Source organism: Gracilinanus agilis, chromosome 5 (genome assembly GCF_016433145.1).
Source record: "Gracilinanus agilis isolate LMUSP501 chromosome 5, AgileGrace, whole genome shotgun sequence".
Lineage (NCBI taxonomy): Eukaryota > Metazoa > Chordata > Mammalia > Didelphimorphia > Didelphidae > Gracilinanus > Gracilinanus agilis.
Window position 1 is genome coordinate 218,872,619 of NC_058134.1, and position 27,612 is coordinate 218,900,230.

The window sequence follows — 27,612 nt, forward strand, 5'->3', positions numbered from 1 at the left end:
AATGATTTGTTGGAGACTGGTCAGAAGGCAGCCACTGTGCTTGAAGTTGCTTTTTTAGAAGTGCTCTGCTAGACCTGAGTTCGGATGGGTTGTGGGTCCTAAATAATGGCAGATCCCAATTAGAGGGTGGGAGGAAACCTTGGAATCTCACAGCTTCCTGGTGCATTAGACTAGTGTTGTCAAACTCCACAGAAAAGGGGCCCCTACCATCGTGAACCGGTTTTCATATGTAATGTTATCTATGTTTTATTATGTTTTAATTTATTTTGTTAAGTATTTCCCAATTGCATTTTTATCTGGTTCAAGCTATATTCAGTAGTGTTGCAGCCACCTGTTGGACAGTCACCTCTGCCTCAGACTAGAGAACAAACATTCACCCATTGCTCGTCCCCTTTTTATGGATGAAGATACTGAGGCCTAGTGAAGGAGGTGCTTTGCCCAGAGTCAGTCATAACTAGTGGAGCCCAGGGTGGCTAATCCCCAGTCCAGAGCCTCATCCATTTGCATCAAGCTTGTCTGTTCCTGGGGTTATTGCCTTGATTCACTGGCATGTAACATTTCTTACCTGCTGAGGGGAAAAAAAGAAGGGGTGTATATATATGTGTGTGTGTGTGTGTGTGTATTTTTTTCTCAAAATAGACTTACCCCATTTTGCCTTAAGTTATGGTTGACTTAGTCGTAATCTGACTACCCATCTTGAGGTTTGAAAATTAAGTATACCTGGTCCCATTAATGTAGTGGAGTAAGCTGTGGTCTTAAAGCGAAGACCTAGATGTCCTGAATTTGACACTCTGCACCTGTATGACCTGTATGCAGTCTCATCTTCATGGTACATCTTAAGAAAGAAACTTGTGCTGCCTACTTTACAGTTAATTGTGAGAGAGATTATGTGTCTAAAGGATTTTGTAAACTTTCAAGTATGTAAATGTCTAGTAGAAGAAATATAGCAGGTGCTTAATAAACGAATTGATTTTTGTTCCATCTAGAGAAGAACTTTTTCTCTTGAGATGAAAGTAGTTTCTGACCCAATATTGGGAGGTGGGTAAGGAATGATGAGAGTGAGCCTATTAAAGCCCCCCTCCAGCCTTCTACAAAATACCCACACCTCCTACTTCATCTTCCTCTCTGGAAATAAAGAGTTCTATTTGCCTCATTTTGGAGGGACCCTATAGAATACTGGGACTAAAGGCCTCTTGTGTAGGTGGCTGCAGCTGACAAGCTTGTCTTGCCTCCTTAAGAGGGAAGAGTTTATTTCTGTCTTGGTTTCAGAGTGGCCACCAAGAATGTCTTCTTCCTTCTGGAAGTCGTTTGCTTGTGGGCACAGCCTCTCAGAGAAGACTTCTGTTCTTCTGTGGATGTGTGTCCTATACTCATGCTAAATAAGAAACAACAGTCCCCCAAGGAGTTATTAGTTCTGATTGTAAACTTGAAATTTGGACTCTAAGCCCGGACACTGGGTGGAAGCCAGCCGAAGCTGGCTTTATAGAAAGCCTATTTCTGTGTCTTTCTCTCCCTCCTCCCCTTTTCCCTCCCATTCCCTTCTCCTCCTCTACTTGGCCACATTATTTCCTCATCATGCTACAGGAGTGATGCTTGGCTATTTATTCCCTAGGTCCTGGGCACGGGCTTACTTAGCCTCGCTAGCTTTATGGGCCCCACTATGAAGCACATTTTGTGTTCCAGCCAGTGAGCTTGTCTGATTGCTCAAACCAGCAAAAGAGACTTGCCAGCCCATTTACATTTAAGGGACCCTGAGCTTTCCTATTCTTTTAAGAGCAATGATGGCATCAAGTCTTCCCAAAGCCAGGTAACCTGCTAGAAGAATTCCATTTCCCAGAGAGCTTTCTGGTTAGACAAAGCCTGGCTCATCCCCTCTGATTTGTTTCATGTTTGCTGCTCCAGAGAGTGGATGAGGATGTGCCAAGCAGAGGAAAGGTTCAGTAGCCACTGAGAAATCTCATTACACTATTAATGACATTGGAAGTGCTAACTGAAGAACTGAGGCCCCACTAATGGCAGGATGCCCTCTAGCCTCCGATGTGCCATCAGTCCGTCTCATTTGGGCTTCCTTCTCAATCCTCACCCAGTCACTGAGCAGAACAGTATTCCTTTCTGAAAGGAAGAAGTGTGGAACCCATCAGTAATTTTATATCACAGATCAAGGAGAGCAGGCAGGCCCCACAGTGGAGAAGGTCACAGTTCAGTGATTCTTTTTCTTATTTAATTGTCCTTGGGTGAACTAGTGGTTGAAATTTCTTGCATTTTGGTTTCCTGTAGGAATTTCAAGAATGTTTTAGTTAACTGATCAAGTTAAAGGGAAGAGGTCAAAACATCTGACAGGATTATTATTAGATGACTTTTATACTCCTGAACCTATTTAGTACATTCAAAACTGTCTGTGGTTGGAAGTCATCTTTTCTATATATACATAATTCATGACAGTCTGATAAGGAGATATTCCATTTAATATATGAAAAAGAGAAACTTAGATCAAGTCGAGGGGGAGGCCCAACTCTCTAAGGGGCTGAAAGGGTGGGGAGAGGAAATGAGGAGAAAAAGGCAAGAGAGAGACTGTGGGGTTTAGAACTTGGAGAGAGGGAGGTCTTAAAGATTGCCTGGTCCAACCTGATCATTTTTATAGAGAAGAGGTGGAAGTGACATCCAGAATCAAAGTAAGTGGCAGAGATGGAATTTGAACCCTGCCCTCCTGACCCCAGATCCAGCACTCTGCATGTTGCATTTTAGTAGACTGTATGCACCTCTGCATACAGACAGGCACACTGGCATTTCCCTCTGTGTCTCTAGTACTCAGCACAATATTTTACACATCCTATTCTTATTGATGATGTGAATCTTCCTTCCCCAGGGGCAGACTGTAATTCATCCACACCTCCTTGTTCTGATCCTTCAGTTCTTCTCCACGAATCCTCAATAACTGAATAACTAATATAATAGTAAAGATACCCCTTGTTTTATAACAATGCTGAGGGTTTTCCTTGTTGTGTTGATACCATTGGGATATGTGGGTTGTTCATCAATTATCCTTCCCTCTTGGTACATAATTGACCTTCTTTCTGGTAACTTTGGGGGGCACCATTCCTTTTTAATCATGGGTGGTAACCCATGTTGTGCCTCTTTGTTTCTTTGAAAACTGTCTTTTCCTATAACTCTGAGACATCGGACATCGGCCTCATTGGGAAAACATTGTTAAGAATATGGACAGCTGGTCTGTCATGTCAGTGATGACCAGCCATTGGGGATGGACAGTGAGAATGGCCTAGAATCTGTAGGGGGAAAGAAAGGCCTTGGGTTGTCTGAGAAGTTGCAGGGCACTTTTAATGCTGCTAAAGCCCTTCTCTGAAACATTGCTGGCTCATGGTAGCCTCTGGCCAAGTGGGTTCATTTCACTTCCTCTTCTGTAAAAGCAGACAACTGGGTGAAGTGACTACCAAGGTCTTTCCACATTCTACATTTATGATCCTTTGAAATCTAGAGCATCATCACCAAAGTGCCTACCTAAAGGTACCCCCTTCCTGCCATGAATCTCATTAGCTCCCGGTGAAGCCCCTTTGAGCATTTTTCCCCCCTCTTTCCAGGTATGGCTTTGGGCCACCACAAATCATTCTTTGTAGGTAGTAAAACAGCTAAAGGCTAAATCCTTTCTTGGGTGGAGTGACTTGCCTTTGTCCTACAAGCTGGTGAAAATCTTCTGCTTGTACTTTAAAATAGGCCTCCTGATTCAAGAAAAGCAATTGGGGTGGGTGTTTGGGTGGGGAAAGAGCTTGTTCTGTGGCCTTTGTCCTAGGACTTTAGATTAAGGGGTAGGGATGGAAGTTATGATTCCATTGGTGTTGGGAACTCCCAGCACAGAAAAACTCCCTCTGTCTATTCAGGGTAGCAGCATCTCAGCTATGATTTCAAGCTTTGTAGAACCTAGTGGGGAAGTGGCTGCTAGGCCAGAGTCACACAACCAGGATGTAGCTGAGTCTGTACTTAAACCAATCAGACTCTCCTCATGCAGAGGCTGACTTTCCCTCATGATCTCAGGCTGCCATGTATGTATGTGTGTTTTCTCCCCATTTTTTAGCCTAAATCTTATCCAGTAAATATTAGTTGAATCACAGAAATTTGTAGCTTTATACCTGGAAAAGACTTTAGTGACCATCTTAGTCTAGCTATCCTTGTTTTATAGATCTGGAAACTGACTTTTAGAAAGGAAGTGACTTGCCCAAGGTCACCCATCACAGGAAATGGTGTGGCCAGACCAGTCCATGAACCAGGTCTGCTGACTACCAACATTATTTCCCTTAGCAAAATGTTGTCCTGACTTTAATAGGGAATCAAATGGCATGAACTTACTGAGTCAAGTCTTTCTAGTAGTCAGATTTTGGACTCCACCCACCCCCCCAACATAGTTCGGTAAATATGTTGGAGCCTGAGTTATAACCCAAACTCAGACTAACAGAAATGCCCTGTTTATCAAAACCTCATCCTTAGATTCCCTCCACAAATTGGTCACCTAACCTGGTTTTAGTTTCTGTGTGGTTTGGTTATGTCACCTGATTTAGTTGGTGTGTGGCCAACAAGGATTTCTTAAGCTCCTCCTGGGTTTTTTATTTTTTATGAACATGCAGGATTTTTATTCTTACAACAACCTTGGGAAAGTGATGAACACCTATTGTACAGATAAGGAAAATGATATAGGCAGAAGTTAAGTGACTTGCCCAGTCTGAAGCCGAATTTGAACTTGGGTATTCTTGACTCCATACCTGTTACTCTAAATAAGACATGGCCCATTCCCTGAAGGATGTAAAACCCCCTTTATGTCTTCTGTTATGGATCTAAGACCTGCCACTGAGAACTGGGTCAGACCTTAAGAGGTTATTTTGGATCATCCTCTTCATTTTATAAATCAAGTAAGAACCAGAGAGATTAACTTGCAGATGATCTGTGCAAATGTGGGCTTTGGAATCCATGTTCTCTGCCTCCAAAGCCAGGGCTCTTTCAGTCAAACCTCACTGTCCTCTATTGAGAGATAGTTCTGTCCATCTTTCTTCTGTGGTTGTATTGTCTGCTTTGGGGCCCATCTCATTGTTGAATTCAGAAGAATTTCCACATTTTCTATGAAATTTTGTAGCATCAAATATCTATTATCTTCAAGTGTATTTTCTGGGTGTGGGGGTTATTGTTCTCATATTTTGTTTAAAAAGCAGGATTTATTTTGTAGATGCTCTCCCCATTGAAAAAACTTGGCTACTTTTTCCTTTCCTGGTTTGACCATTGACCTGGTTAAAAGCCTGCTGTATGGACTGAAAAAAGATTGGACCAGGAGGCAGAGGACCCAGTTTCTAGTTCTGACTCCTTCACTAGTTGTGTGAGCTTGGGAGTTTGAGAAGAAGTCACTTACCTTTCCAACCTTAGTCTCCCTTAGAGTTATTTTCTTTTAATCATAAATAAATTATTCCCTCCCCCTACTCAGTGAATCTTTCCTTGTAACAAAGCAACTGTGATCTTGCATTTTTTAAGCGACTTAAAATTTTTTTATTTCTTTCATTAACTAGATCTTAATAACAGGTCAAAAATTTTTGAGCACTCATTTTTTTTTTTTAAATCTCACCTTCTGTCTTGGAATCAATACTGTGTATTGGTTCCAAGACGTAAGGGCTAGGCAATGGGGGTCAAGTGACTTGCCCAGAGTCACACAGCTGGGAAGTGTCTGAGGCCAGATTTGAACTAGAACCTCCCATCTCTAAGCCTGGCTCTCAATCTTCTGAGCTACCCAACTACCCTTAAGCATTCATTTTTAAGAATTTTCAGCTCCAAATTCTCTCCCTTCTAGCTCTCTTCCATCCCTCTAGAAGGCAAAACAGTATATTGTTGATGGTATCACGTGAAGACATATCAGTCATGTTACAGAAGACACATGAATATTCCAACACAATCATATGCCACTTTTGCTTTGTTACAATGAGCCTCATGAGGGTGGAATATTTTATAGTTTTTTCTTCTGACTAGCTGGAGGACCTTGGGCAAATCATTTAACCTTCCAGGACCGCCATTTCCTCTTCTGCCAAATGGAGTTTGATGGAAAGACCAAAGATCCTTCCATGCACTTAGATGATTCTTTCCCATGTGTGCAGCTAGTACTGGAAGTCCCCAATAGCTCTGCTTTGTCATGTAAACACAGCTTGTTGCAGGACCATCATCTTCAATTGAAGTTGCAGAATTCTGGGAAAGGCACTGTACTTGGGGCAGGATGTGGCCTGAGGCCCACTTCTAGCAGCCTGTTGTACAGTGATCTCAGTAGCAGCATGAAATTAATCTGAAGCTGGACTAACTCATTCTGTGAGATCTTAAATAGCCTTTAACAGTCTAGTCCAGCAACAACTTTTTAGGTATGAGGAAAGAGAGGCCTAGACAGGTAAAAGAACTTGCCCAAGGTCATTTGGTAAGTCATTGAGGAAGGCAGGAAAGTCACTGAGGAAGGAAGGACTCCAACCCTTGACTCCTGTCTTCTAGTCTAGTAGTCTAGTGCCTCCTTCCTCTCCAGGGCCGCTGAGGACAAATAATTTTCCTTGGTCCTGGGTCTTTATTTTTTTTTTTTCAACCCTTACTTTTTGTTCTGGTAACAACTCTAGGAGAGAAGGGCAGGGGCTAGTCAAATGGGGTTAAGTGACTTGCCCAGGATCACCAAGAAAAATTGAAATTTTTATTGGAAATTTAATTGAAACTTGAAATTGGATGTTGTGTGTGTCTGAGGAAAACAGGATGAGGAAAACATCATGGTTCTTATCATCCAGTTTGGCCACTTCTAGGGGTGCTGCTCAGTGTTGGACAAGCCTCACCACACTTTTCACTGGAAAACAGTTGATGTGAAAAGGGTTGGATGCTATTGAATGGCTCTGAGTGATCTGGCTGTGTAATGCCACAGCCAAAGAAGGTAACTGTGGTCTTGGGATTGTTGGTGCTGCTATTTCTCTGGTTTGAGGTCTCCTTTAGAAGGGCAGTGAAAGCAGAGCACATAGAGAAGATGGCAGCCCAAATCAGGAGAGGAGAATGAGACTTCTGGGGATGATCTAGAGATGAGGGAATGACAACACCAGCAGCCTTTGGATGAGTTAGCTGGAAAGAGGTATTAGATACATTGTGCCTCGCCCCACGGGGAAGGCACAAAGATGTGGATTTCTTCTTACCTCGAGGAGCTGGTCAGCATGGCCCGCCTGGGTGCTGTGCTTAGTGAACCTCTTGGGATGTCCCATAGAGAATGTGTGCTTCAGGAAGGCCATGCTAGGTCAAATGGCCATGGACAGTCTGTGTCCCACTCTGGTTCTTGGGACCATTTGGTCTGTTTGATACTAAAGGGAGAGATAGTAGAAGTATTAGGAGTTTTAAGGCCACTGTTGTTGGGAGCAATGATTGAAATAAAAGCAACTCTGAAAATGTGAGGTGGTTCAAGAGTAGTGACAAGCAGGATGTTAACCCAGTTCAGTGAGAGAATATTTGTACAAAGCACCCAGCACATAGCACGCCCTTTCCCTGGAGCCCCAGACCTTTTGGAAGATTGGAGAGCTCTCGTCCTCAGCAGCTTCTTCTCATCCTCTGTCCCTCTTCCCCCACGGTCCAAACCAACTACTTAAGTAAGCTCTAATGTGTCATGGGCTCAATAGACACAATTTCCTACTAGCAGTTGCTTTCAGTTCATAGTCACGTGCTAGATTTTGAGCTATCTTAGCATCGACTCAGAAAACCCAATAGGCTGCACTTTCCAATGGAGACAGCTGCTGTATAATTAAATCTCTTAAATATGGTTATTTTTCTGCTTTGGGTTTTAGCAAACTATACTCAGATGCTTGAGGGGGAAAAACTGTTCTCTCAGCAGAATGAAGGGAAAAGGCTAGCTGAAGTGCAGGGAAGGGAAAGGATAGCGTGGGTCTTGCAATGGGCCCCTCTGTCACAGGGGTCACAGACTCTGGGTTCAAATTCTGGCCTTATTACTTACTGTGTAGTCTCTGGGCCTAAGTTTCTTCATCTGCTAAAGGAAAGGACTGGCTTTAGGTGATCTCCAAGGTGCTTTTTAGGTTTAATCTTCTCATCTGCTTTCTTTATCTTAAAGTTGACTTTTCCCCTCTTTCAAGCCAGTGTATTTACTTAAAATATCATCTGACTCAGGACAAGGATTCTGGCTGGGCCAGGTGTACACAATGTGCTGAGATACCTACAGTCCGGGGGCCTGTTAAATAGTAACTTTGCAGCAGAAATTCCTTCAAACTTACTAAGCTGAGACAATCCATATAAGGCAAATGCTATAGGAGGAGGGGGGTGGGGAGATTAGGCTGATGGGTTCTGTTCTTTCCAGTTTGCTGGGGTTTGTTTAAGGGAAGAATGTGCCATTTGGAGGCCCCCCTCCTCCCAAACCAATGACTCCATGGAGCCCTGGGAACTGGGAAGCTGTTCCTCCAAGTCTGCAAATGAATCCAAGATGGGGTTGGGATGGGCAGGAAGTGGAGAGAAGCCTTGCTGGGCCTACCTTCATCAATGAGAAACTGAGAGAATTTTAAATCAAAAGAAATGGTTGGGGACCAGACAGTAGTGCTGTAACTGTAAGTGTCAATAAAGGACGTGGCGGGGAGCCACCAGGAAAGCAAGTGGCCCTCTGGAATCCTAGAGGGTCAGAGCAGGAGGAACCTGCGGAGGCAGTAGCATATGGCAGCACGGAGAGCCCTTCCCCCTGGCTCCTGGCTAAGCAGGTGAGGGCAGTGTTGGCATGAGCTCATTCTTCACATAGCTCACCAATTAAAGCAAAAGTCAGACGCCCAGTGCCAAGACCTTATTCAAACAGCAGAAACCCTGCCTCTTGGGGCTCTTTTCTGGAGAAAGTTGAGGGTTGAACCTGTTGGCTTCATTTTAGGAGGGGAAAGAGGGACAAGTTCTATCAGAAAAACCTCCTTGGGAGATTACTCTGTCCAGCTGCCTTATATGCATTAGAAACTCTTAGGGCATTGCCCTTGGCCTGGCTTCTAACTGCTGCCCTTTGGGATTCTGCTTTCTAGAACCCCAGCATAAGGTAGGAAGGTCCCAGCGTGAGCCCCACCGGTCAGAGAAGTAGTAAGGATCAGAAACCCACATCCCCATACCTCATTGCCTTTCCTGTCTATGTCCTCCTTGACCCAGTTCAGTGGTTTGTGAGTAGGTACTCAGTGTTTGCCCTGTGAGTCAGAGGGGGGCAGTTTTAAGTGACTTCTTAGACGCCTTCCCTAGTGTGAATGGAGGTTCTGCTCCAAGGTCCTGGACTCCTTTCTTTCTCCCAGAGATTGGCCTGCATTCCTGGGATTTGAGTCTTATCTTGTTCTGCCCCCCTCCCAACCCTCAACACACCCACCTAAGCCACTCCAAGGAAGTGGCTTAGTCCTAGGATTGTAGAATCAGAGCTGGAAGGGACTTTAAGATACCAAAGTCCAGCCCCTTCATTTTAAAGGTAAAGAAACTGAGGGTCTGGGACTAGGGATTGACTTGCTCACTAGCACAATTTGTACCCAGGTCCTCTGCCTCCATATCCCTTGTTCTCTATGGATATCTTGATTATATCATGCAGTTCCATATTCCAGACCTTAATGTTCAGAGGCCCAGAAGGGAAATCTTGTTCCAGGTCACAAAGAGCAGTAGCTGGGCTGGGGGAGTTGGCCTTTTTGCCAACAGAATAACAGAATAAAGGGGCTCCTCACATTCTGGTTTTTTTAAAGCATTCTGGGCCTAGAAAAAGCTGAGCATTGTGTGGCCTGGGGATCTTTGGATGTTTCAGAATTTGTGGATGCTGTGGAAAGAAAGGCTTCGATGTAACAGCGGTGACTAGAGAAGATGGAGAGCTCCCCATTTCAACCATGGATGTTAACTGGAAATGTTCTTTTAGTTCAGATGAGTCATGGGAAGTCTGCCTAGAGCCTTTGAGTGAAGAAGGAGGAGGAGGAGGAGAAACTTTTTAAGCTCCAGTGCTAAATTCCTCTCTTGCCTTTCCCCAGTCTGGCTTTCTTATCTGCTAACCATCAGCACAAAAAGGTTGGAATACTGCTAATGGAAACAAGTCTCAACTCCTTCTCCAAGCAAACAACATTCCTGAGGTGGGGGTGGTATCCTGGGCCCTCTCCCACCAGCCCCTTCCTCACTAGCCTCCTGAGCAGCTGCTCCAGCCCCTCCTTCCTTCCCTCCCTCCCTCCCACTCTGGAGTGCAAAAAGGAGCCTTCACTGGGTGGAGATTGCATGAAGCAGGGCTGCTATGGCCTCTACCTTAACCGACCTCTCTGGATAGCCACCAGAACCGAAGCTTGTAGAACAAATCCTTCCAACATATCACCCTGGCCTGGAACATCTATCTGTTGTCTTTCTTTGGTCTCCAGGTTAGGCACATTTACAGAAGAGGAGGCTGAGACTCAGAGAAAGGAACTTGGGCAGTCACTGACCTGTTATTGGTTATGGCATTCAGGGCTCTCCCACCTTAACCACTCAAGTGATTTGGGTTGATTTCCCCACCTCAGAGCAACAAAGTAAAGGGCCTGTAGTTTTAAGAGCAGACTGGCAGCCCCCTGAAGCCTCAGTCAAGCTGCCTTGGGTGGTGGCAGAACAGGTTTCACCAAGGCCAGCTCAGTGAGAGTTTTTCTGAACCTTGCTTTGCTAGTCCTCAGAAGGCAGATGGATTATTATGAGTCCTGAAGCCCAGTTAGCTTGAGAGGGCATATGGAAGCCTGAACTTCACTGGCATGGTCTTTAAGAACCCAGGGTCCCCTCTATGGCCTAATAAGGACTTTGTTATTCAGTTGTTTCAGTGGTGTCTGACTCTTTGTGACCCTGGCAAAGATACTGGAGTGGTTTGCCATTTTTCTCTATCTCTTTTTACAGATGAAGAAAGTAAGGCAGAGTTAAATGACTATCCACTGAGTCACTTAACTGCCCTGTATTTGTCTATCAGGGATATTAAATAGGATTGAAGGTTGAGCTGGGTAACTTTTAAATTCTAAAATCCTTTCCAGTTTTGGAGATTCTTTCAACCTATAGGTCTGTGAAGAGTGGAATGAGGGTGACTAGGTCAGGTATGAGAATACTCCGCAGTCCTTGACTTAGTTCTGGAAAGGACCTCAGGAGCCATCTGTTGACAACTGTCTTACATAACTCTTTGCATTGTTAGGAGTCTGAAATGTGTAAAGACAGACCAAGAGAAGTTCCAAGTGCCAACTTTTCGGACATAGTCTTCTCTGGCTCATTCCCACTTTATGACTGGGCTCACTATTTCTCAGGAACCCCTTAATCTCATTTTATGACCTTAGGAAGCATAAAAATGGCTGGCTGGGCCCTGTCTGTCCTTAGTTGTCTTTCAGTTATCTAGAGGATGAATGGGAAGGGCAATTCACATTTAGATAGTGAGAAAATGCTTCTGAATGTACTGATCTGACATGTCACTGGGTGGAGATTGCATGAAGCAGGGCTGCTATGGCCTCTACCTTAACCGACCTCTCTGGATAGCCACCAGAACCGAAGCTTGTAGAACAAATCCTTCCAACATATCACCCTGGCCTGGAACATCTATCTGTTGTCTTTCTTTGGTCTCCAGGTTAGGCACATTTACAGAAGAGGTAAAAGAAGACTTAAGAGAGAACTTGGTTTCAAATCTCACCTTCGACCTCCTGGGCCCCAATTTCTTCATTTGTAAAGTTAGGGAGTTAAACAGAATAGCTTCTGAGCTGCTGCCCAACTTTAGAGCTTTAATCTTGAAACTAGGTTCAAATCCTTTCAAATGAGCTCATATCATTCAAATGAAATGCTTCATGACATCTGGAGTTCTAGGTCCATTGAGGGCTCTATTGTCTGGGGCTTAGGAATCCTTCCAACCAGGGATTTTTTATGTGAGAAGATTTGCTCTGTACTTTAAATTAGAGACTGAATTCTCTAGGTGTGTTTTCACTTGTCATGTTGTTATACACCTACCCTTAATGATCTATGGGGCTTTTAGGGGATGGAGTTACCATGACTAAATTATTTTTCTTTGTCCCACTTGAAATAACTTGTAATGTAGGTGCTGTCACTAATTTGAGGATATCTGCTTTCTTTCTTTATACCATCATAGAAGCTTTCCAGTGGAATCTGGAATTCTGGTGTGTTGATATCATTTTAACACAAAACAAGCAATTTTAAGAGGAAAGCAGCCATTCTTGCTTAGTGGGATGGAGATATGAGAGCAGAAGCAACACCATTTTGTAAACAACTGGTCTTAGCAGCAAGCAGATAGACTTCTGGGTAGAAATGGGATTCCCAGCATCATTATTTTCCCCTTTTCATGACTTCCCATACATGATTTAGATTTGTGGGATTTAAAGCTCAAAAGAATCTTAAGTCTAGTCCAACCCTCATTTTAAAGATGAGGAAACTCAGGCCCAGAGGGGCTCAGAGCTGCCTATCGTCGTCATAAGGATAGGTAGGAAGTGACCAGCTGGGAGCTTTTGAACCCCAGGCCTGGTGCCTCTGGTGTTTATTCCCAGAGTCCATGCACTCTGACTGTCTGGGAGGCCTTTCTTCCTTCTAGGATCTACCAGATTGGTAGTCTTCATATTCCTGAAATGAAGCCTATCTGGCTGAGCAGACCATGAGATCTGGATCTCAGGTTTGAAGTGTGGAGTCCTTTGGAGAAAAAAGGCATTTCAGGCTTCCTAAGTTCATTGTCTTCTCTCTGGTCTCAAGAATTTTCCCTCTTGATTTGAAACAGCATGGCTATGCCTATTAACAGAGAGAGTGGTGAGCCTCTGAATTACTCCCACGACTGTTTTCAAGAATGGCCAGCTTCCTTCCAAAAAAGAGATCTTTCTCAGGGTATGATGGAGAAGCAAAATGCCCCAGTGCATTTTGGAGAGTAGGAGTGGAGGACATGGAGCACCAAGCCAAAGGGGAAAATACATTGTATGTGTGTGCGTTTATGTATTGGGCTTGAAGCAGTTTTTTAGTTAACTCAGTTACTTAAAGTTGCATCATTTCCTGAGAATCCCAATTTAGCTTCTGGTTGCATCCTGCTCAGTTATGGCCTAAAAAGGCAACTGGTTTGGTTTCTTGGAGTTGGAATTTCATTTGCAGGAAGCTGAGAAGGGGCAGTGAGAACAGAGCCCTTCCTTGCCTTGGCTACCCAGCCCTGACACAGTGGCAGAGACAATGAGCATTTTTCCTTTCCCCATTCAGTCTTCCCATGGTTATGGCTGGCCTGTAGCACATATTAAGCAGGAACTGCTTGATCTTGAAACAGGAAGGGCTTGCCTATTTGGAAAGATGTTTTGACCTGGGAGCCTGTTCATGGCAGCGCTGAGATAGCCGCTCCTCCTCCCCTAGCTTAAGCCCCTGTAGTCCTGCGGGAAAGGGGTCATAGTGTGGAGGCTGAGCCAGTAGCCAACTCAGCATTAGGAAATGACCTCCTGTCTCAGAAGCCTTTTCATATTAAATTTTTTAATTTTCAAAAAAGTTCTTTACAATAATGGACTTATCCCCTGGCATTGTTGGTAAGTGTACCTCCATCTAGTATTGGTTTCTTCATTTGAGTAAGTGAATCACCCAGGGCGTCAATGAGTCACCAGGAAGGGTCCTTGTCCTGGAGCACTGGGACCTGGGCTTTGTTATCTGTGTATTGGGAGGTTCCTAACTAGCTGAGCCAGTGCTGAATAGAAAGCCCCATTATACTTGGAAAGCCACTGTCCCAGACCCAGGCCCAGAGTATTGATCTTGGCACCACTTGAGAACCACGTCATACCAGTGAGGTTATTTGTTGCTTTGTCCTTGACTTGGCAAAGTCCTATCAGTTGGTGATTTAATTAAAAGTCCTGATTATGGTAAGCAAGTCGAGGTTCTGTGAAAGTACCATGTTCTACTAACATTCCTTGTGCCCTTCCCACTAACAGGAAAGGAGCCATTTTTGCCTTGTTCTTTGGGAACTAATTGCCTTCAAGGCTGGGTTCCTGTAGGGGGATGGGCTGGATCCCATCTCTGCTCTTACAGGATGTGTGATTTTTCAGCCTCTAGGCCTCGGTTAGATTATCAAGAGTAAACAATGTGCAGCTATTAGACCTTTGACTATTCCAAGGCTTGGAGGAGGGGATGGGAGGTGCCAGACCAGGGGCAGGAAACACTACAGCAATTCTTGCTCCCCTCTTTATAGCTGAGTTGTGATGTTTATGGTTTTCCAGGTGCAGAGTACTTGGATGAAAGACCAGAATAGTTTACTCCAATTTCTAGACAAGGGGAAGACACAGAACCCCCTAGGAATTAGCATGTGATGCAATAGAGAAAGTAACCTGGCCAGCCAGGTGAATTTTCATCCATGTAGTAGTCTCAGGCACTTTGAAAAACTGGTGTCAGTGTTCCTGGAGTGTAACCCTCTTTGGGTGAAGCATTCCTTTTGGCAATGACTAGTTATTGTATAGAGTCCATTTATATGAATTCCCATCAGTACTGTAGTTTTCCTTCCCCTTCTTCTCTCCTAGCCCTTTATTTTAACCTTCCTTCAAGGTTTGCTCCAATAGTGTCTTCTCCCTGTTCCCCCAGACACATCCCTTGGGCTTTGTCCACTGATGACACCTAACTAGGTCACAGGTTTCACTGTTGTGAAATAGAAATATCTAGTGATAGAGATCACAATCTCTCCCTCTCCTTTCTCCTTCCCTTCTTCTTCTCCCTTTCTCCCCCACTCCCTCTCCCAGAATATGGCAGCTAGTTTCCCAGTTCAGGCTTTAATGTTATGTGACCAGTGGCCAAGCAAACATTTGCTTAAGTGCTGTAGAGATACTCTGTGCAGAAATGGACTTTCTGACCCTCCTCCCTTGCTGTGGAGGTAACCACTCCTGAAACACCTGCTTGTATCAGGTACTATGAGTTCATGATGGTGTCCTGATAGACTGGAAGCTCCATGAGGGCACTTGACTAGACTAGTCATCCAGTTGGCCAGCCTTAGTGCAGTGCCCTGCTCTTCATATGGTAGGTGTTAGTAAACAAAATTTGTTGATTCCTTTGGAATCCTTCAATCTATTCCTGCCTCCTTAACAGCCAAGCATGACCCTTTAGTGCTAAAGAGCTCTGGCACTCAGTCCTAAATCAAAGAGCCTAGACTCTCTGCTTGTTGAGGTTGAACAGCTTCTGCCAAGGGGGACAGAGGAATCAGTTCTGCCATGGTATTATGCCCATGAGACTGTGCTTGTTGGGGGAAGGGTTTATTTATCTTAGAAAGATAAACAGCTATCTGCTGGAGCACTCCTGAATCCCTCTTCCCTTCTATTCCCATTATATTTGCATCTTGTAGCCTTCTCTTTCCACAAGGCATAAGTTTCTTGGAAATCACCTTTTTCTGGGCTGTGGGTAAGTAACTGGAGCTTCTCCTTTTAACAGAAACCCATTTAATGAGTCCAGATATGTGACTCAGTTGGTTTCTTTCCCACAATCCCATTAGACTTTGCTTCTTCCACAGTTTTAGTTGTCCATGGCATTGCAATCATTAAATGGAAGCATTTAAAACCACAGTCTGAAGTTATCCTTGGGATCAATGTGTAGTGGCCCCCCCCTTCCTCCCCTTTTAGTTCATTTGATAATCTTAGGTGTTCCTGAGCACTGCCACTAGGTCAGACAAACTTAGAACACTTGGCACCTGTGGCAAATTCATATGATCCAGGGAAGGGGGTTGGTGGTGATCTTGGGTGTGACAGGCAGTCATAGGCTTGATCACAGGTAGAGAGAGGAGGTAATGTGGCCCCACTTGAACCTTTTACTGACGAGAAAACTGGGGCCCAGGGAAGTTAGGTAAGCCATCTGCCTGAGAGTATCTAGGTGGTAGTATCTGAGGAGGGATTGCACCCAGAGGGAGCCACTTAGACTTTTCCCACTATACCATGATGCCTTTTTATTATGGAGACACATCACAAGAAGTTGAGGCTAATCTGACTGGGAGGCCATGTTGTTCAGAGGGGTTGGGGTCGGACTTGGGATGGAGGAGAAAAAACTGAGCCACCTGCTAAATTTATTGGGAGAAGACTTAAGGAATAAGGGATGAGATATCACTTCTTCTAGGGCCCTGAATGTCAGTGTCATGAGAGAGTAGTGTCTGCCTTGGAGAATTTGCCAGGAGCAATGTCTACAGGAGAAAATTGACCTTCAGTGAACCTCCAGAAAGAAGTTGGGCAGGGACAAATTATGGTGTTGGAAATTGGGAGGGAGAGGGGCTTTGGAGGCATTCTGTCTCATCCAGCTTTCTCATTTTACTAGTGAGGAAATAGAGACCCAGTGAAATAATGTGACCTTCTCAGGGTCACATGGGAGGTAGAGCCAAAATTCTGACTGTCCATCCTGAGCTCTTCACCCCATTGAAAGTGAAAGGCAGAAGAGGATGAATGACCAGCAATGTCTCAGACTTTATAGCAGCTTACATTTATAATGTGCCAGGTCTTGTGCTAAGCACATTTCGGATATCTCATTTGATCTTTTCAAAAAACCCTTGAATGTAGGTACTTATATTGTCCCTATTGTGCAGGCAGGTGTCTTATCCAGGGTCACACAGGTAGCAATTGTTTGTGTCTGGATTTGAATTCAGGTCTTCCAGACTCTTTGCTTAGCACTTTATCCACTATGCCCTCGGTTTTATTTTGTGTTAGTGCTCCCATCCAAGTAAGGGATTTTAACATTTTAAGTTTTCTGGTTAATTAGAACCAGCCCTCTTCCTTCTCCTCTTCCTTTTGGTTGAAAACATTTTTCTAAAATGTTCTATACCCATCTGAGATATAGTCTTGGTCCTTACCTAACAATATTTTCAATGAAAAGCACATTATAACCTTAAAATGACTAATCGTGAACTATCTTGATGAGCACAGAGGCCCTTTAGAAAGAAAGAGGGATGGTGGCAGCAGCTAGGTGGCTCAGTATTGGTTCTAAGATGAAAGGTAAGGTTTAAAAAAAAAAGAATAAAGAAAGGGTTGTGGGGTGAGGAGAGACAGAGAACTTAGAATGGCTAAGTGGGAATGAGTCTCAGTGACCCTCTTCTAGGATGAGACATGAATATTAATCACAGTTTGCTCATTGAGGATTCAGAACTATGAGACAAGGCTTCTCTTTACTAGCCACCTTGATGTGGCCTGGTAGAATATTGCAGGAACCAGGATAGGGGCTGCTTATCTGTACACGAATCTAAGTAATTGGTGACATTTTTCAGTACATAACTATCCATTTCCATGCAGAAAGAACTCTTGCAGACCTGGATGTTATTTGTGGGGTTTGTGGTTTGTTTTGGCCTTCATATGTTTATTATAGTTTTAATTTCTCTGACTAAGCATTGTTCTGAAAATGAATTTTTTTATTCTTCAGTCCACTTTCATCTCCCTAAAAGTGTCTTATTGTTTAGGATTGCACAGATCTGCTGTGATTTGATCCTGACTGAGGTTCTGGACTTTCCTTTATAAGCTAATTATCTCCAAAAGTTTGTGTTTAATTGTGACTTGTTGCTTCTTTTCTCTAAAGGGAGAGGGCAGACACATCCTGGTTAACTGGGAATTTGGTCAGTACCCTGACATGATTTTGTCTGGAATGGATGTTGTGGAAAGAGCATTGGCATCAGAGGACCTAGATCTAAGTCTGGGATATGCTGGGAGAACCCAGTAGGCCACTGAATTCTCAGAGCTAATGCTTACTGTTCTCATCTCACAATATTGTCACAAGGTCCAATGGTTGGTGAGCTCTTTTAAATGCTAAGGAAATGTGAGCGATCTAGCAAAGGTAGATGGGAGAGCTGTTATTAACTGGAGCTCAGATTGATGCTGCGAGTCTAACGTCTTCCTTTCTTTTTTTTATTTGGCAGGTCCTAGTTAGATATCAGGATGGCCCAGCAAGCTGCTGATAAATATCTTTATGTGGATAAAAACTTCATCAACAATCCATTGGCCCAGGCCGACTGGGCAGCCAAGAAGCTGGTCTGGGTACCTTCTGAGAAGAATGGCTTTGAGCCTGCTAGTCTCAAAGAGGAAGTTGGTGATGAGGCCATCGTGGAGCTGATTGAGAATGGGAAGAAGGTCAAAGTGAATAAGGATGATATCCAGAAGATGAATCCCCCAAAGTTCTCCAAGGTGGAGGACATGGCTGAGCTCACATGCCTCAATGAAGCCTCTGTGCTCCACAACCTGAAGGAGAGATACTACTCAGGACTCATCTATGTAAGTGTTCAACCTCTTCTCCTCCTAGTACTGAAACTCCCGTTTTGTAGAAACATGCAGCTGATGAATTTCCCCTGACCAGAGTGTCTTTGGGCAGGGCATCATTTAGTCATTTGGGTTCAGCTCTCCGAGAAAGGTTTTAAGAAATGACGGGGAGATGATGCTTTGCCTTTAGCATTGAAACTTGGTGATGGAATATTTTGATTGGTAGCCTTTTCTTCCTTCCTTTCTCTCTCTCTCTCTCTCTCTCTCTCTCTCTCTCTCTCTCTCTCTTNTGATTGAGAATGGGAAGAAGGTCAAAGTGAATAAGGATGATATCCAGAAGATGAATCCCCCAAAGTTCTCCAAGGTGGAGGACATGGCTGAGCTCACATGCCTCAATGAAGCCTCTGTGCTCCACAACCTGAAGGAGAGATACTACTCAGGACTCATCTATGTAAGTGTTCAACCTCTTCTCCTCCTAGTACTGAAACTCCCGTTTTGTAGAAACATGCAGCTGATGAATTTCCCCTGACCAGAGTGTCTTTGGGCAGGGCATCATTTAGTCATTTGGGTTCAGCTCTCCGAGAAAGGTTTTAAGAAATGACGGGGAGATGATGCTTTGCCTTTAGCATTGAAACTTGGTGATGGAATATTTTGATTGGTAGCCTTTTCTTCCTTCCTTTCTCTCTCTCTCTCTCTCTCTCTCTCTCTCTCTCTCTCTCTCTTCCTTCCTTCCTTCCTTCCTTCCTTCCTTCCTTCCTTTCTTTCTTTCTCCTTCCCTCTTAGAAGACAGGAGAACAATAAGGGCTAGGTAGTGAGGGTTTGTGTGATGATTTGTAAGTGACTTGCCTTGGGTCACACAACTAGGACATGTTTGAGGCTAGATTTGAACCAAGGATCTCTTTATCTTTAGGGCCTGTCTCTAAATCTTCTGAGCCACTTAGCTGCCCCCATGAAGGATATCCTTTTGCAGTAAATAGGCAGCACCTTCCAAATCCAACAAACTAATAAAAAAGTGCCATTAATGAGGTCTCCTCACCTACCCATAGCTGGGCTTCTTTTCTCTCACTTTGGGTGAAAATTGGGCTCTCCTGGTGTGCTTCCTCTCAGCTCTTTCTCATTGGGGACCTAAGCAGAAGGTCTACAGGCTCTTGAGCATGATTTGAGTAGTTGTCTCTGTCCAGATGTCTCTGAGAACCATTGGTGATAGGTTTTCGAACCAAGGTCACCTTCACTCTTCTCTCTATTTCTACTTTTTTGTTTTTCAGATGAGGAAACTGAGTCCCAGTGAAGGGAAGTGATTGGTCAGTTGCTTCTGGGTGGGATTGGGTTTTTGTATCTAGGAAAGAAAGCATTCAAGCTTTCATTTAAAGAAATGGGGATGCCGCATTGCCTTTGGTGGTAACATGATCCAGGCTTTTAGTACCCTTAGCATTGGGACAGTTTTCTCGATAAAGAATCTTGATCTCCTGTCCCACTTTCACAAACTTCTTTTTGGTTCTACAGACCAGCCAGCTGTCACTTGTATAATGGTTATTACCCTCACATGATTTATGATTCATAGAATTAAGATTTTAGAGTTGGAGGGGAAAGAAAATTAAGTGGTCCATTTAGTCCAATGCCTCAAAGTTCAAAGCTTCACTTGGCTTTTCCCATTGAAACAGCTGAAGTTTAAGAAGAGAAGGAATGAGATTTGAGACTTGCTCAGGCTCCCAAGGAATTGATGTTGTTATTCAGTCGTGTCCAACTTTCTGTGACCCCATTTGGTGTTTTCTTGGCAAAGATACTGGAGTGGTTTGCCTTTTCCTTCTGCAGCTCATTTTTCAGATGAGGAAACTGAGGCAAACAGGGTGAAGCGACTTGCCCATAGTCACATAGCTACTGAGTGTGTAAGGCCAGATTTGAACTTTGGAGATGAATCTTCCTGACTGAGGCCCTGTACTTTATTCACTGAGCCACCTAGCAGTCCCAAAGGACTTGTGTTCAAACTGAAGTGAAAAGAAGAACTTGGAAAAAGAGGGTCTCTGCATTCTGGTCCTAGCTCTGCCACTTTAAGTGGCATAACCTTGAACTGAACTCCCCTAGGTTTTTGTGGCCTCATCTTCAATATGGGGATGCTACTGTGCAGTGTGAGGAATTACAGTGGCTGAAAAAATATAATGTGGCATCTCCTGACTCAGAGAGATCTGAGTGGACTAAGTGGCTGCCAGAGGTGACATATTGTTTGGATGTGGCCAATAGGGGAAATTCATTTTGTAATTCGATTACGATGTTTTGTTCTTTTCCCCCAATGGAAGATTGTGGGAGGGAGATAAAATATAGATTTTTGTTAATTGAAAAATTAAAATTTTAATTAAGAAATAAGAAATTGGAGTTGATTAGAGCGCTGGTCTGCTTCCCACCAGTCTAGTCCTTTTTTCTGCTAAAACTGCTTTTTCTTAATTCTCTGACTCTTTCTTCCAAAGGCCTGTGCCCCCGATACTGCAGTGTTTTTTTGTTGACCAATAAATAGTAAACCCTTCTTAATAGAAGGATATCTAGTCCCAACACTTGACCCTAGGGAGTGAGGCCACACAGGGACTTCTCTAGTCCTTGGTTTTCTTGTATTTTGAGATGAGGGGGAGTATACAGGTGGTCTTCAAAGTCTCATTCAAATGCAGAGTTTGGCATTTCCCTCCTTATATTTTAGTTGTGAGACAGAAATCCTCAGCAGTCCCTCCAATCAGTACTAGGGAAGTTTTAGCTCCTTTTCCCCTATGGCATTTCTTGATTCTTTATCTCCTCATTTTCCCTCTGTCCCAACTTAGTTTTCTGCCTCTTTTACCCACTCACCACTTGGCACATTCAGGCAGTATATTCGCACATAAATCTGTTCATTAATCTGTTCCTCCTTCCCCAGCCCCCTGCCCTATCTCATGTAAAAATAGAAGACAAACCCACAATTTCTCTGACTTCCACAGTGTATTACCAATTTGTTAACATCTACTCTTTTGGACCTTTTGATCATTTTGTGTTAGACTTAACTAGAGGCAGCCCAGAGTAACACTTCAGGTGTCTGTGTGCTGCTCCTCTGAACATGTCCTGTTTCCATCTGCCCATTCCTTCAGGTCACAAAGTCCTGCTATAGGACCTTATGCTCTATTCTAGGTAACTTTCAGTTTCTCTGGAATAGTGTCTCAACAGTGAAAACAATCCAGGCATGAAATGGGCTGCTTCCTCAGTGAACTAAAGGACTTGAAGCCAAAACAAACAAACAAACAAAAGAAAAAACAGAGCCTAGGGCAGGAGGTGCTATTATCATCCTTATCTTGAAGAAACTGAGGCAGAAACCAAATTAGTGACTTGCCCAAGATCACCCAGGTAGTGATCCCCATCTGTAAAGGTCAGTAGGACTCAGAGGCTGAATGACTATTTGTATAAAGGAGATTTCTATTCAGGTGGGGCCTGGCCTAGGCCTCAGTGATTTTGGAGGGCTGACCTTTGATAAACCTATCCAGTCTCTTGAGGCTGACCATTCATTATAAAATGGCAAGGCAGCTGCCCGATTCAGTGCTAGAACCTGTTGACAATTACTGTTCACTGTGATCCTAAGAAGTTCTATCCCTTTCAAATAGTAGAACTGTGGAATGAGTGAGCAGGAACTCTTGCCCTTTTCATGGCCTCCTAGAAACGTAATCATAAATTCATTTTGAACTTCAAAATAGTAGTGAACTGGAGAATGTTAGAACTTGAAAGGGGGCAGCTAGGTGGCTCAGTGAAGAGAGTGCTAGGCCTAGAGTCAGGCAGACTCATCTTCCTGAGTTCAAATCCTGCCTCAGACACTGCCTAGCTATGTGACACTGGCAAGTCACTTCACCCTGTTGACTTTAGTTTCCTCATCTTGTCAAATGAGCTGCAGAAGAACATGTCAAACTGCAAGTGTCTTTGCCAAGAAAATCCCTAATGAGGTTACGTAAATGACCAACAAAGAGCTTGAAGGATCCTTAAAGATCTTCTAGTCCAACCTCTCATTTTACAGATCAGCAAACTGAAGGCCCAGAGAGCTGAAATCATCTATCCTGTTGCCCTCTGGGAAGTCTAAGCAGAGCACAAGATTAGAGAATTGGTAAAGATGTGCTGGGCCCTTTCTGTTCTCTCAGACTGGAAGGACTGGCTTTAGTGTACAGCATTCTGGGTCTGCTGACCTGTAGTTTGCAGTCTTAGAGAATGGCTGTGTCCTGAGGCGACTGAGTGGCCTGTTCTAGTCACCCAGCTGGGACATGTCAGGTGTCTCAGACTTCAAAGTTGCCCCTGGGTCCACTCTGCTAGGGATGCCCAGTCTTAGACCATTCTATGTGGTCTCTTATTTAATAAGAGCAAAGAAATCCTAGAGTGTTCTAAAAGACTTAATGTAGTTTTAAGCTTTCATTATGTCAGGAGTGTAAATGTTACTGACTGACAGAAAACAGGGTAATTCTGTAAATAGGAAAAGACTGATATGTTTCTGAAATTCCATGTAACTACCATCATTTTAGTCAATTTGTAAGAACTTTCATCAGTTGGTGCTTAGAATTACTATAACACTAATCATAACAATATAATGGAATGATAATAATAAGCCTACTGTATGTCAGGCCCTGTGCTGAGGGCTTTATTATTATTGTAGTTGGTAGACCTTAACTGAGTAGGCTTATGAAGCTGGTTCAGATGACCCGAGGTCCCCATAGGCTTAGTTTTATAGATGGAGACTCCATGAGAGTTCTACTGGTAGGGATCCATTGAGGGTGGCATTTGACCTGTTGGCAAACATCCATGGGCATGGAAGCTTTGTTAGATTGAATTTTGCTTTTGGGGAAGAGACCTTTCCTTTTATCTAAGCTATGAATCCCAATTTCTGCCTTGGCAACCTCTTCTGCTATTATTTGCTAAGAGTTCAGCGGTCCTGTAGCACAAGGGCTGACCCTGGGAATAAGAAAACCCAAACTCACATGTACATAGTTTTGAGGGGTGCCCAGGACTGCCTTCTTAACAATTCTGTTACAAAAACTGTCTTCATGGTATCACCTCTGGATATGCCTCAGGTTAACACAGTTACTAAATCTTGTGCAGGAGGCGAAGCCAGGTCTCCAGACTCCCTAAATACAACATACTTTTAACCACTTCCAAAGTGTTACAATGATGAGGAAACTCTTGCCTGGGAACTAGGCTACTTTGTCTTGAAGGTATTTCTCCTTACAGCTGATTGGAGCTTCTTTGCTGTTATTGGGTACCTCTAAGGGTGCTCTGATGCCAGTATAGTTAGTTCTTTGATTTTCATACATGCAAAAAGACAGGAGCCCTGTGAGCCAGGAAGGCCTCCTGCTGCCTCTGTATCACTCAGAACAAGACTCTATATTGCCTTCAGAGTCCTGCAGCTGAGGACCTCCTGGGAGTAGCACCCCAGAGGGCCCCACACCAAACACTGGTCTGCATTCAAAAGAGCAAGTGTGCTTGGCCACTTCTTGTGTAGAGGAGGCATGGATGCTGGGCCTTCAACTGCCTTTATTCCTGGGCATAATCAGGCATTTGTTTTCCCCCAACTATTCTTTTCCTAAATGCCCAGGAGAGAAGACTAAATGTGCTATTGCTAATAGGAAATATCCCTGCTTTAAGAGAAGGCATGTGTGGGAGCTGGGGAACCCATGGGTCACTGCTAGATTCAGGGTTTTCCTTAATAGACACATAAAGCCCAGGGCAGGATGAGACAGGTGACTTGGGAGCAGTGAGCAGTCCAACAGCTGGGTAATGATCCTGCTTTAATCCCAAATTTTAAAATCCTCCAACCTGTTACATGCCAAAGGCTCATGATCACATTTAGGGAATGCACTTCAGATAGATATTTGGAAATAGGTGACTGCAGTAGCAATCTTCTGGGCCAAATCCCACTGGCAAGAGTGGGCAAGTAGTTCTTTTGAGTTGTCTTCTTGGGTTCTAAGTTCCTTGCACACAATTCATCTAATTAAAGGTTTGATCAAATCAAGAAAGACCGCCTCTCAGGTGGGTGGCTCAGTTCCTCATTGTTGCTTCTCCCTCTCTGCATGTGCTGAAAGCCTGAGCCAGTAGCTTTACTCCTACACATGCTCACAAGAGATCTGCTCCCATTCATGGAGCCATAGAAGTTCTTTGTGTTTTCAAGGCCACATACCCAGCTCTCCACTGAAAATGAGAGGCATGGGGTGGGGGGGGTGAGGGATTGCATTAGTCACACCTCTTATAGTGCCAGAAAAGTACACTTAATAAAAACTCTCAAGGTAATGTAATAAATTAGGGATCTGAATTTTGTAAAATGGTGACTTATGGAAAAGGAGAAAGAAAAAGTGAATGGGACAGCCTCCCCCAAAGAATGGTTTAGTCCTGTGATGGCAAACCTATGGCATGTGTGCCAAAGATGGCACACAAGAGACCTCTCTGTGGGCATGTGCACCATCCCTGTCCTGGTTAGTTACTAGGAGTTGCTCTCTTCCCCCTCTCCTCTGCGCTTCCTCCCTCCTCTAGGCAGATCACTCAGGCTACTACCTCCCTTCTGGGGCAAGGGGGTGGGCATGGCACAAAGTGTCTAAAAGGTTTGCCATCACTCTAGTCATAAGCTTTCATGCCCACGGAAATAGATTTAGATCCTGCTTCCTCACTTATTAGCTATGCAAACATGGGCAAATCATTTACCTTCTGTGAGTGTCAATTTTCCTCATCTGTGAAATGGGCATAAAAGCATTATTTAATTCACAGGGTTATAGGGATCACGTAAGTTAAAACATTAAATGTTTTGCAAACCTTATTGTGCTAGGTAAACCATTGTTGCTATTTTATTTTCGACTTGACCAAAAGTATTTTTTAAAAAATTTGTCAGTAAAATGCACAGGTTTGCATACAAAGATAACAGCAGTCATGTGGGCTACAAAGGATGGTGAATCCCACCAAAGAATGAAGCTGGTACTGGGCCAGAGCTGGCTTTAGAACAAAGTTGAGAAGCATTTGGCCTTTGGACATGAATGCCCAAGTTGGGCCAAGAGCTGAGGAGAGGCTGCAACTTTCTATGTTAGATTTGTTTATATACACCCCAGGCTTCTTGGGACCAGAGACTTTGGGCTTGAATGCAGGCCTGATCCCTGATCTCTGTCTCTAAGCCTGTCCCCTAATGTTGAAAATGGGGATCATAATTCTCTTGCTTACAAAGTTTTGGTGAAGAAAGTTGCTTGTTAGATGTTAAAGCACAAGATAGTGGTGGTCTTCTAAAGTCTCTTGAGACACAGGCTTTGTTGTGAAGAAACTTGGTGAGGACAGAGACTTCTCCCTTATTACTGTTTTGTTCTTTTCTTTCAGACCTATTCAGGCCTGTTCTGTGTGGTCATCAACCCTTACAAGAACCTGCCCATCTACTCTGAAGAAATTGTGGAGATGTACAAAGGCAAAAAGAGACATGAGATGCCCCCTCATATCTATGCCATCACAGACACTGCTTATAGGAGCATGATGCAAGGTGAGTGGCCAGGCCAAGCCTTCTACCCCTCCTTTGTCCGCCATAGTCACCAGACTTCAAACCCTTTGTTCTACCTTCCACTTATTTCTCTTTAGAAATGAGGTCGGCCTGCATGCTCCCCTAGCTTTTAAATAATTCCCTTTCCATAAACTGCTGAGGATTGAGCAATGCATCATGGGAGGACCTCAAACCCAAACCAAAGAGCTAGGCTTTTGTACTGAAAAGTTCTCTGAGTGGTGATGGTGTTGATTTTAATCCCACTGACAGTATGTCAGTCTGCATGCTCCCTCAGGTAAGAGCTTTCTGAAAATAAGTACTTTCCAATGTGGGCTATTATAATCTAAACTTCAACTGTCTTATGGTTATATTTTTTCATATCTCCCATAGGAAAATTCTTCTAAATTCAATAGCACATCTGGTCAAAGATGTTTCTAGTGATCATGACATCATTGTTGAATTTTATGGTACCAGCCAGCAAAACCTGGTTAGAGAAATTGCCCCTCCTCTTCTTCATGTTCCCATATTTAGAACTTGGAGAAGAAGAGGCTTTTTAAACAAGTGACTTTTCCATACTTTTCTTCTTTACATGAGGATGACAGGATCGTAGTGGCAAGGTTCTTGGCATAGAAACAAGGATGAGGATCTCTACCTCCATTTGGGTTCTAAGTTTTCATTTGGGTACTTGTGGGCTGAATGAATGAATATAGGTGAGTCCTTCTACTTTCTAGTCCCAGGATCCTAGAACATCTTAGGAGCAACAAGGATTCCTAAAAGTTCAGCAGATAGAGCTAATAGTAAGTAGGGAAATACAGCAGTCTCATTCCCTGGATTACTAGTATTATGTAATTAGTGTGTGGCTGCTTGAACATTTCCATAAATTCACACATAGCTTTGATTGGCGAATGCTGCTGGCATTTCTTTTTTGTCTTGTCCCTCTTCCCCCACTCCTCCATAAGACTTGAACTGAAAAGAACCTCACATTGTGGCTTCCATCTTTGCTGAGGACATCAGAAGGGATGGACCCTTTGGTAACTACTTAGCTCGTGTTCAGGTCAACCCCTATTCCTCATGTTGGTACTGAAAGGGTGTGCCTCTATAGAAAACTGTTTATCCAGAGGGTTTCTCAGAAGAGATTTGTATCTTGACTAAGAAAGCATGTGAATAAAAAGACCAACCCTAAAGCCAATGCATGGTTTCATCAGGAATTCACTTTTAAATGGTAATTTGAAGGGGAGGGAGAGAAGGAGAAAAACATTGGTGGACTCCAGGTTTAAGATTTTGGGTTTTTTTTTTCATGTGGAAAAGTATAGAAGCTGGATAGGTGACTGATCAGCAGGGGAGCAGGAAGGCCCTTAGAAACCATTGAATTTAATTTCCTCATTCTACAGAGGAGTAAACTGAGGCACACAGAGTTGGAATGATTTGATCAGTCACACAGCCAATAAATGAGACAGAGATTTGAATCTAGATCTCTCATGATATGTCTGGTGTTCTGATCACAATGTTTCTCCAATGCAAAAGATACCCTCCATTTTCCATTTGCTGTGGGACTATTCACATTGGTGCTCGGCTCACAGCAGAGATGTGCTCTGTTCTGAGTGAAGCGTCCTACCCTGGGCCCCACAGTGGTGTGTACCAAAGGGTGAACTCTGCAGGTTTCTTGTTCCTGGGACAGGAAAGATGGAGTAAGTCAATCTCAGGATTTGGCCCTTGGTGTCTCATGATGATTTCCTAGTGAGGAAGCTTGTAGAGAAGAGCAAGCCTCGATCTATCTCAGCTTTTCCAGCCATTATCTGCCCTTAAGAAAGAGGGCCAGCTCTGGATTGTAACCTGACTTTGGTGCAAGGAGCCTTGGACTTTTCTTCTATGACATGGCAAGGAAACTTTGTGTCTCTTCTTTCTTTATAGAACAGTAAATCATGCTTTGGT

At 43.7% G+C, this 27,612-nt stretch overlaps 1 protein-coding gene across 1 annotated transcript in view; it reads left to right on the plus strand.

Annotated features, from left to right (window-relative positions):
- MYH9 (myosin heavy chain 9) overlaps positions 1-27,612 on the plus strand; it is a 141,268-nt gene that overhangs the window by 11,961 nt on the left and 101,695 nt on the right. Inside the window, exons 2-3 of the mRNA XM_044679127.1 lie at positions 17,855-18,206; positions 25,527-25,683. Of these exons, the coding sequence (XP_044535062.1) occupies positions 17,874-18,206; positions 25,527-25,683 (490 nt within the window). The 5' untranslated portion in view covers positions 17,855-17,873. The remainder of the gene's footprint in view (positions 1-17,854; positions 18,207-25,526; positions 25,684-27,612) is intronic.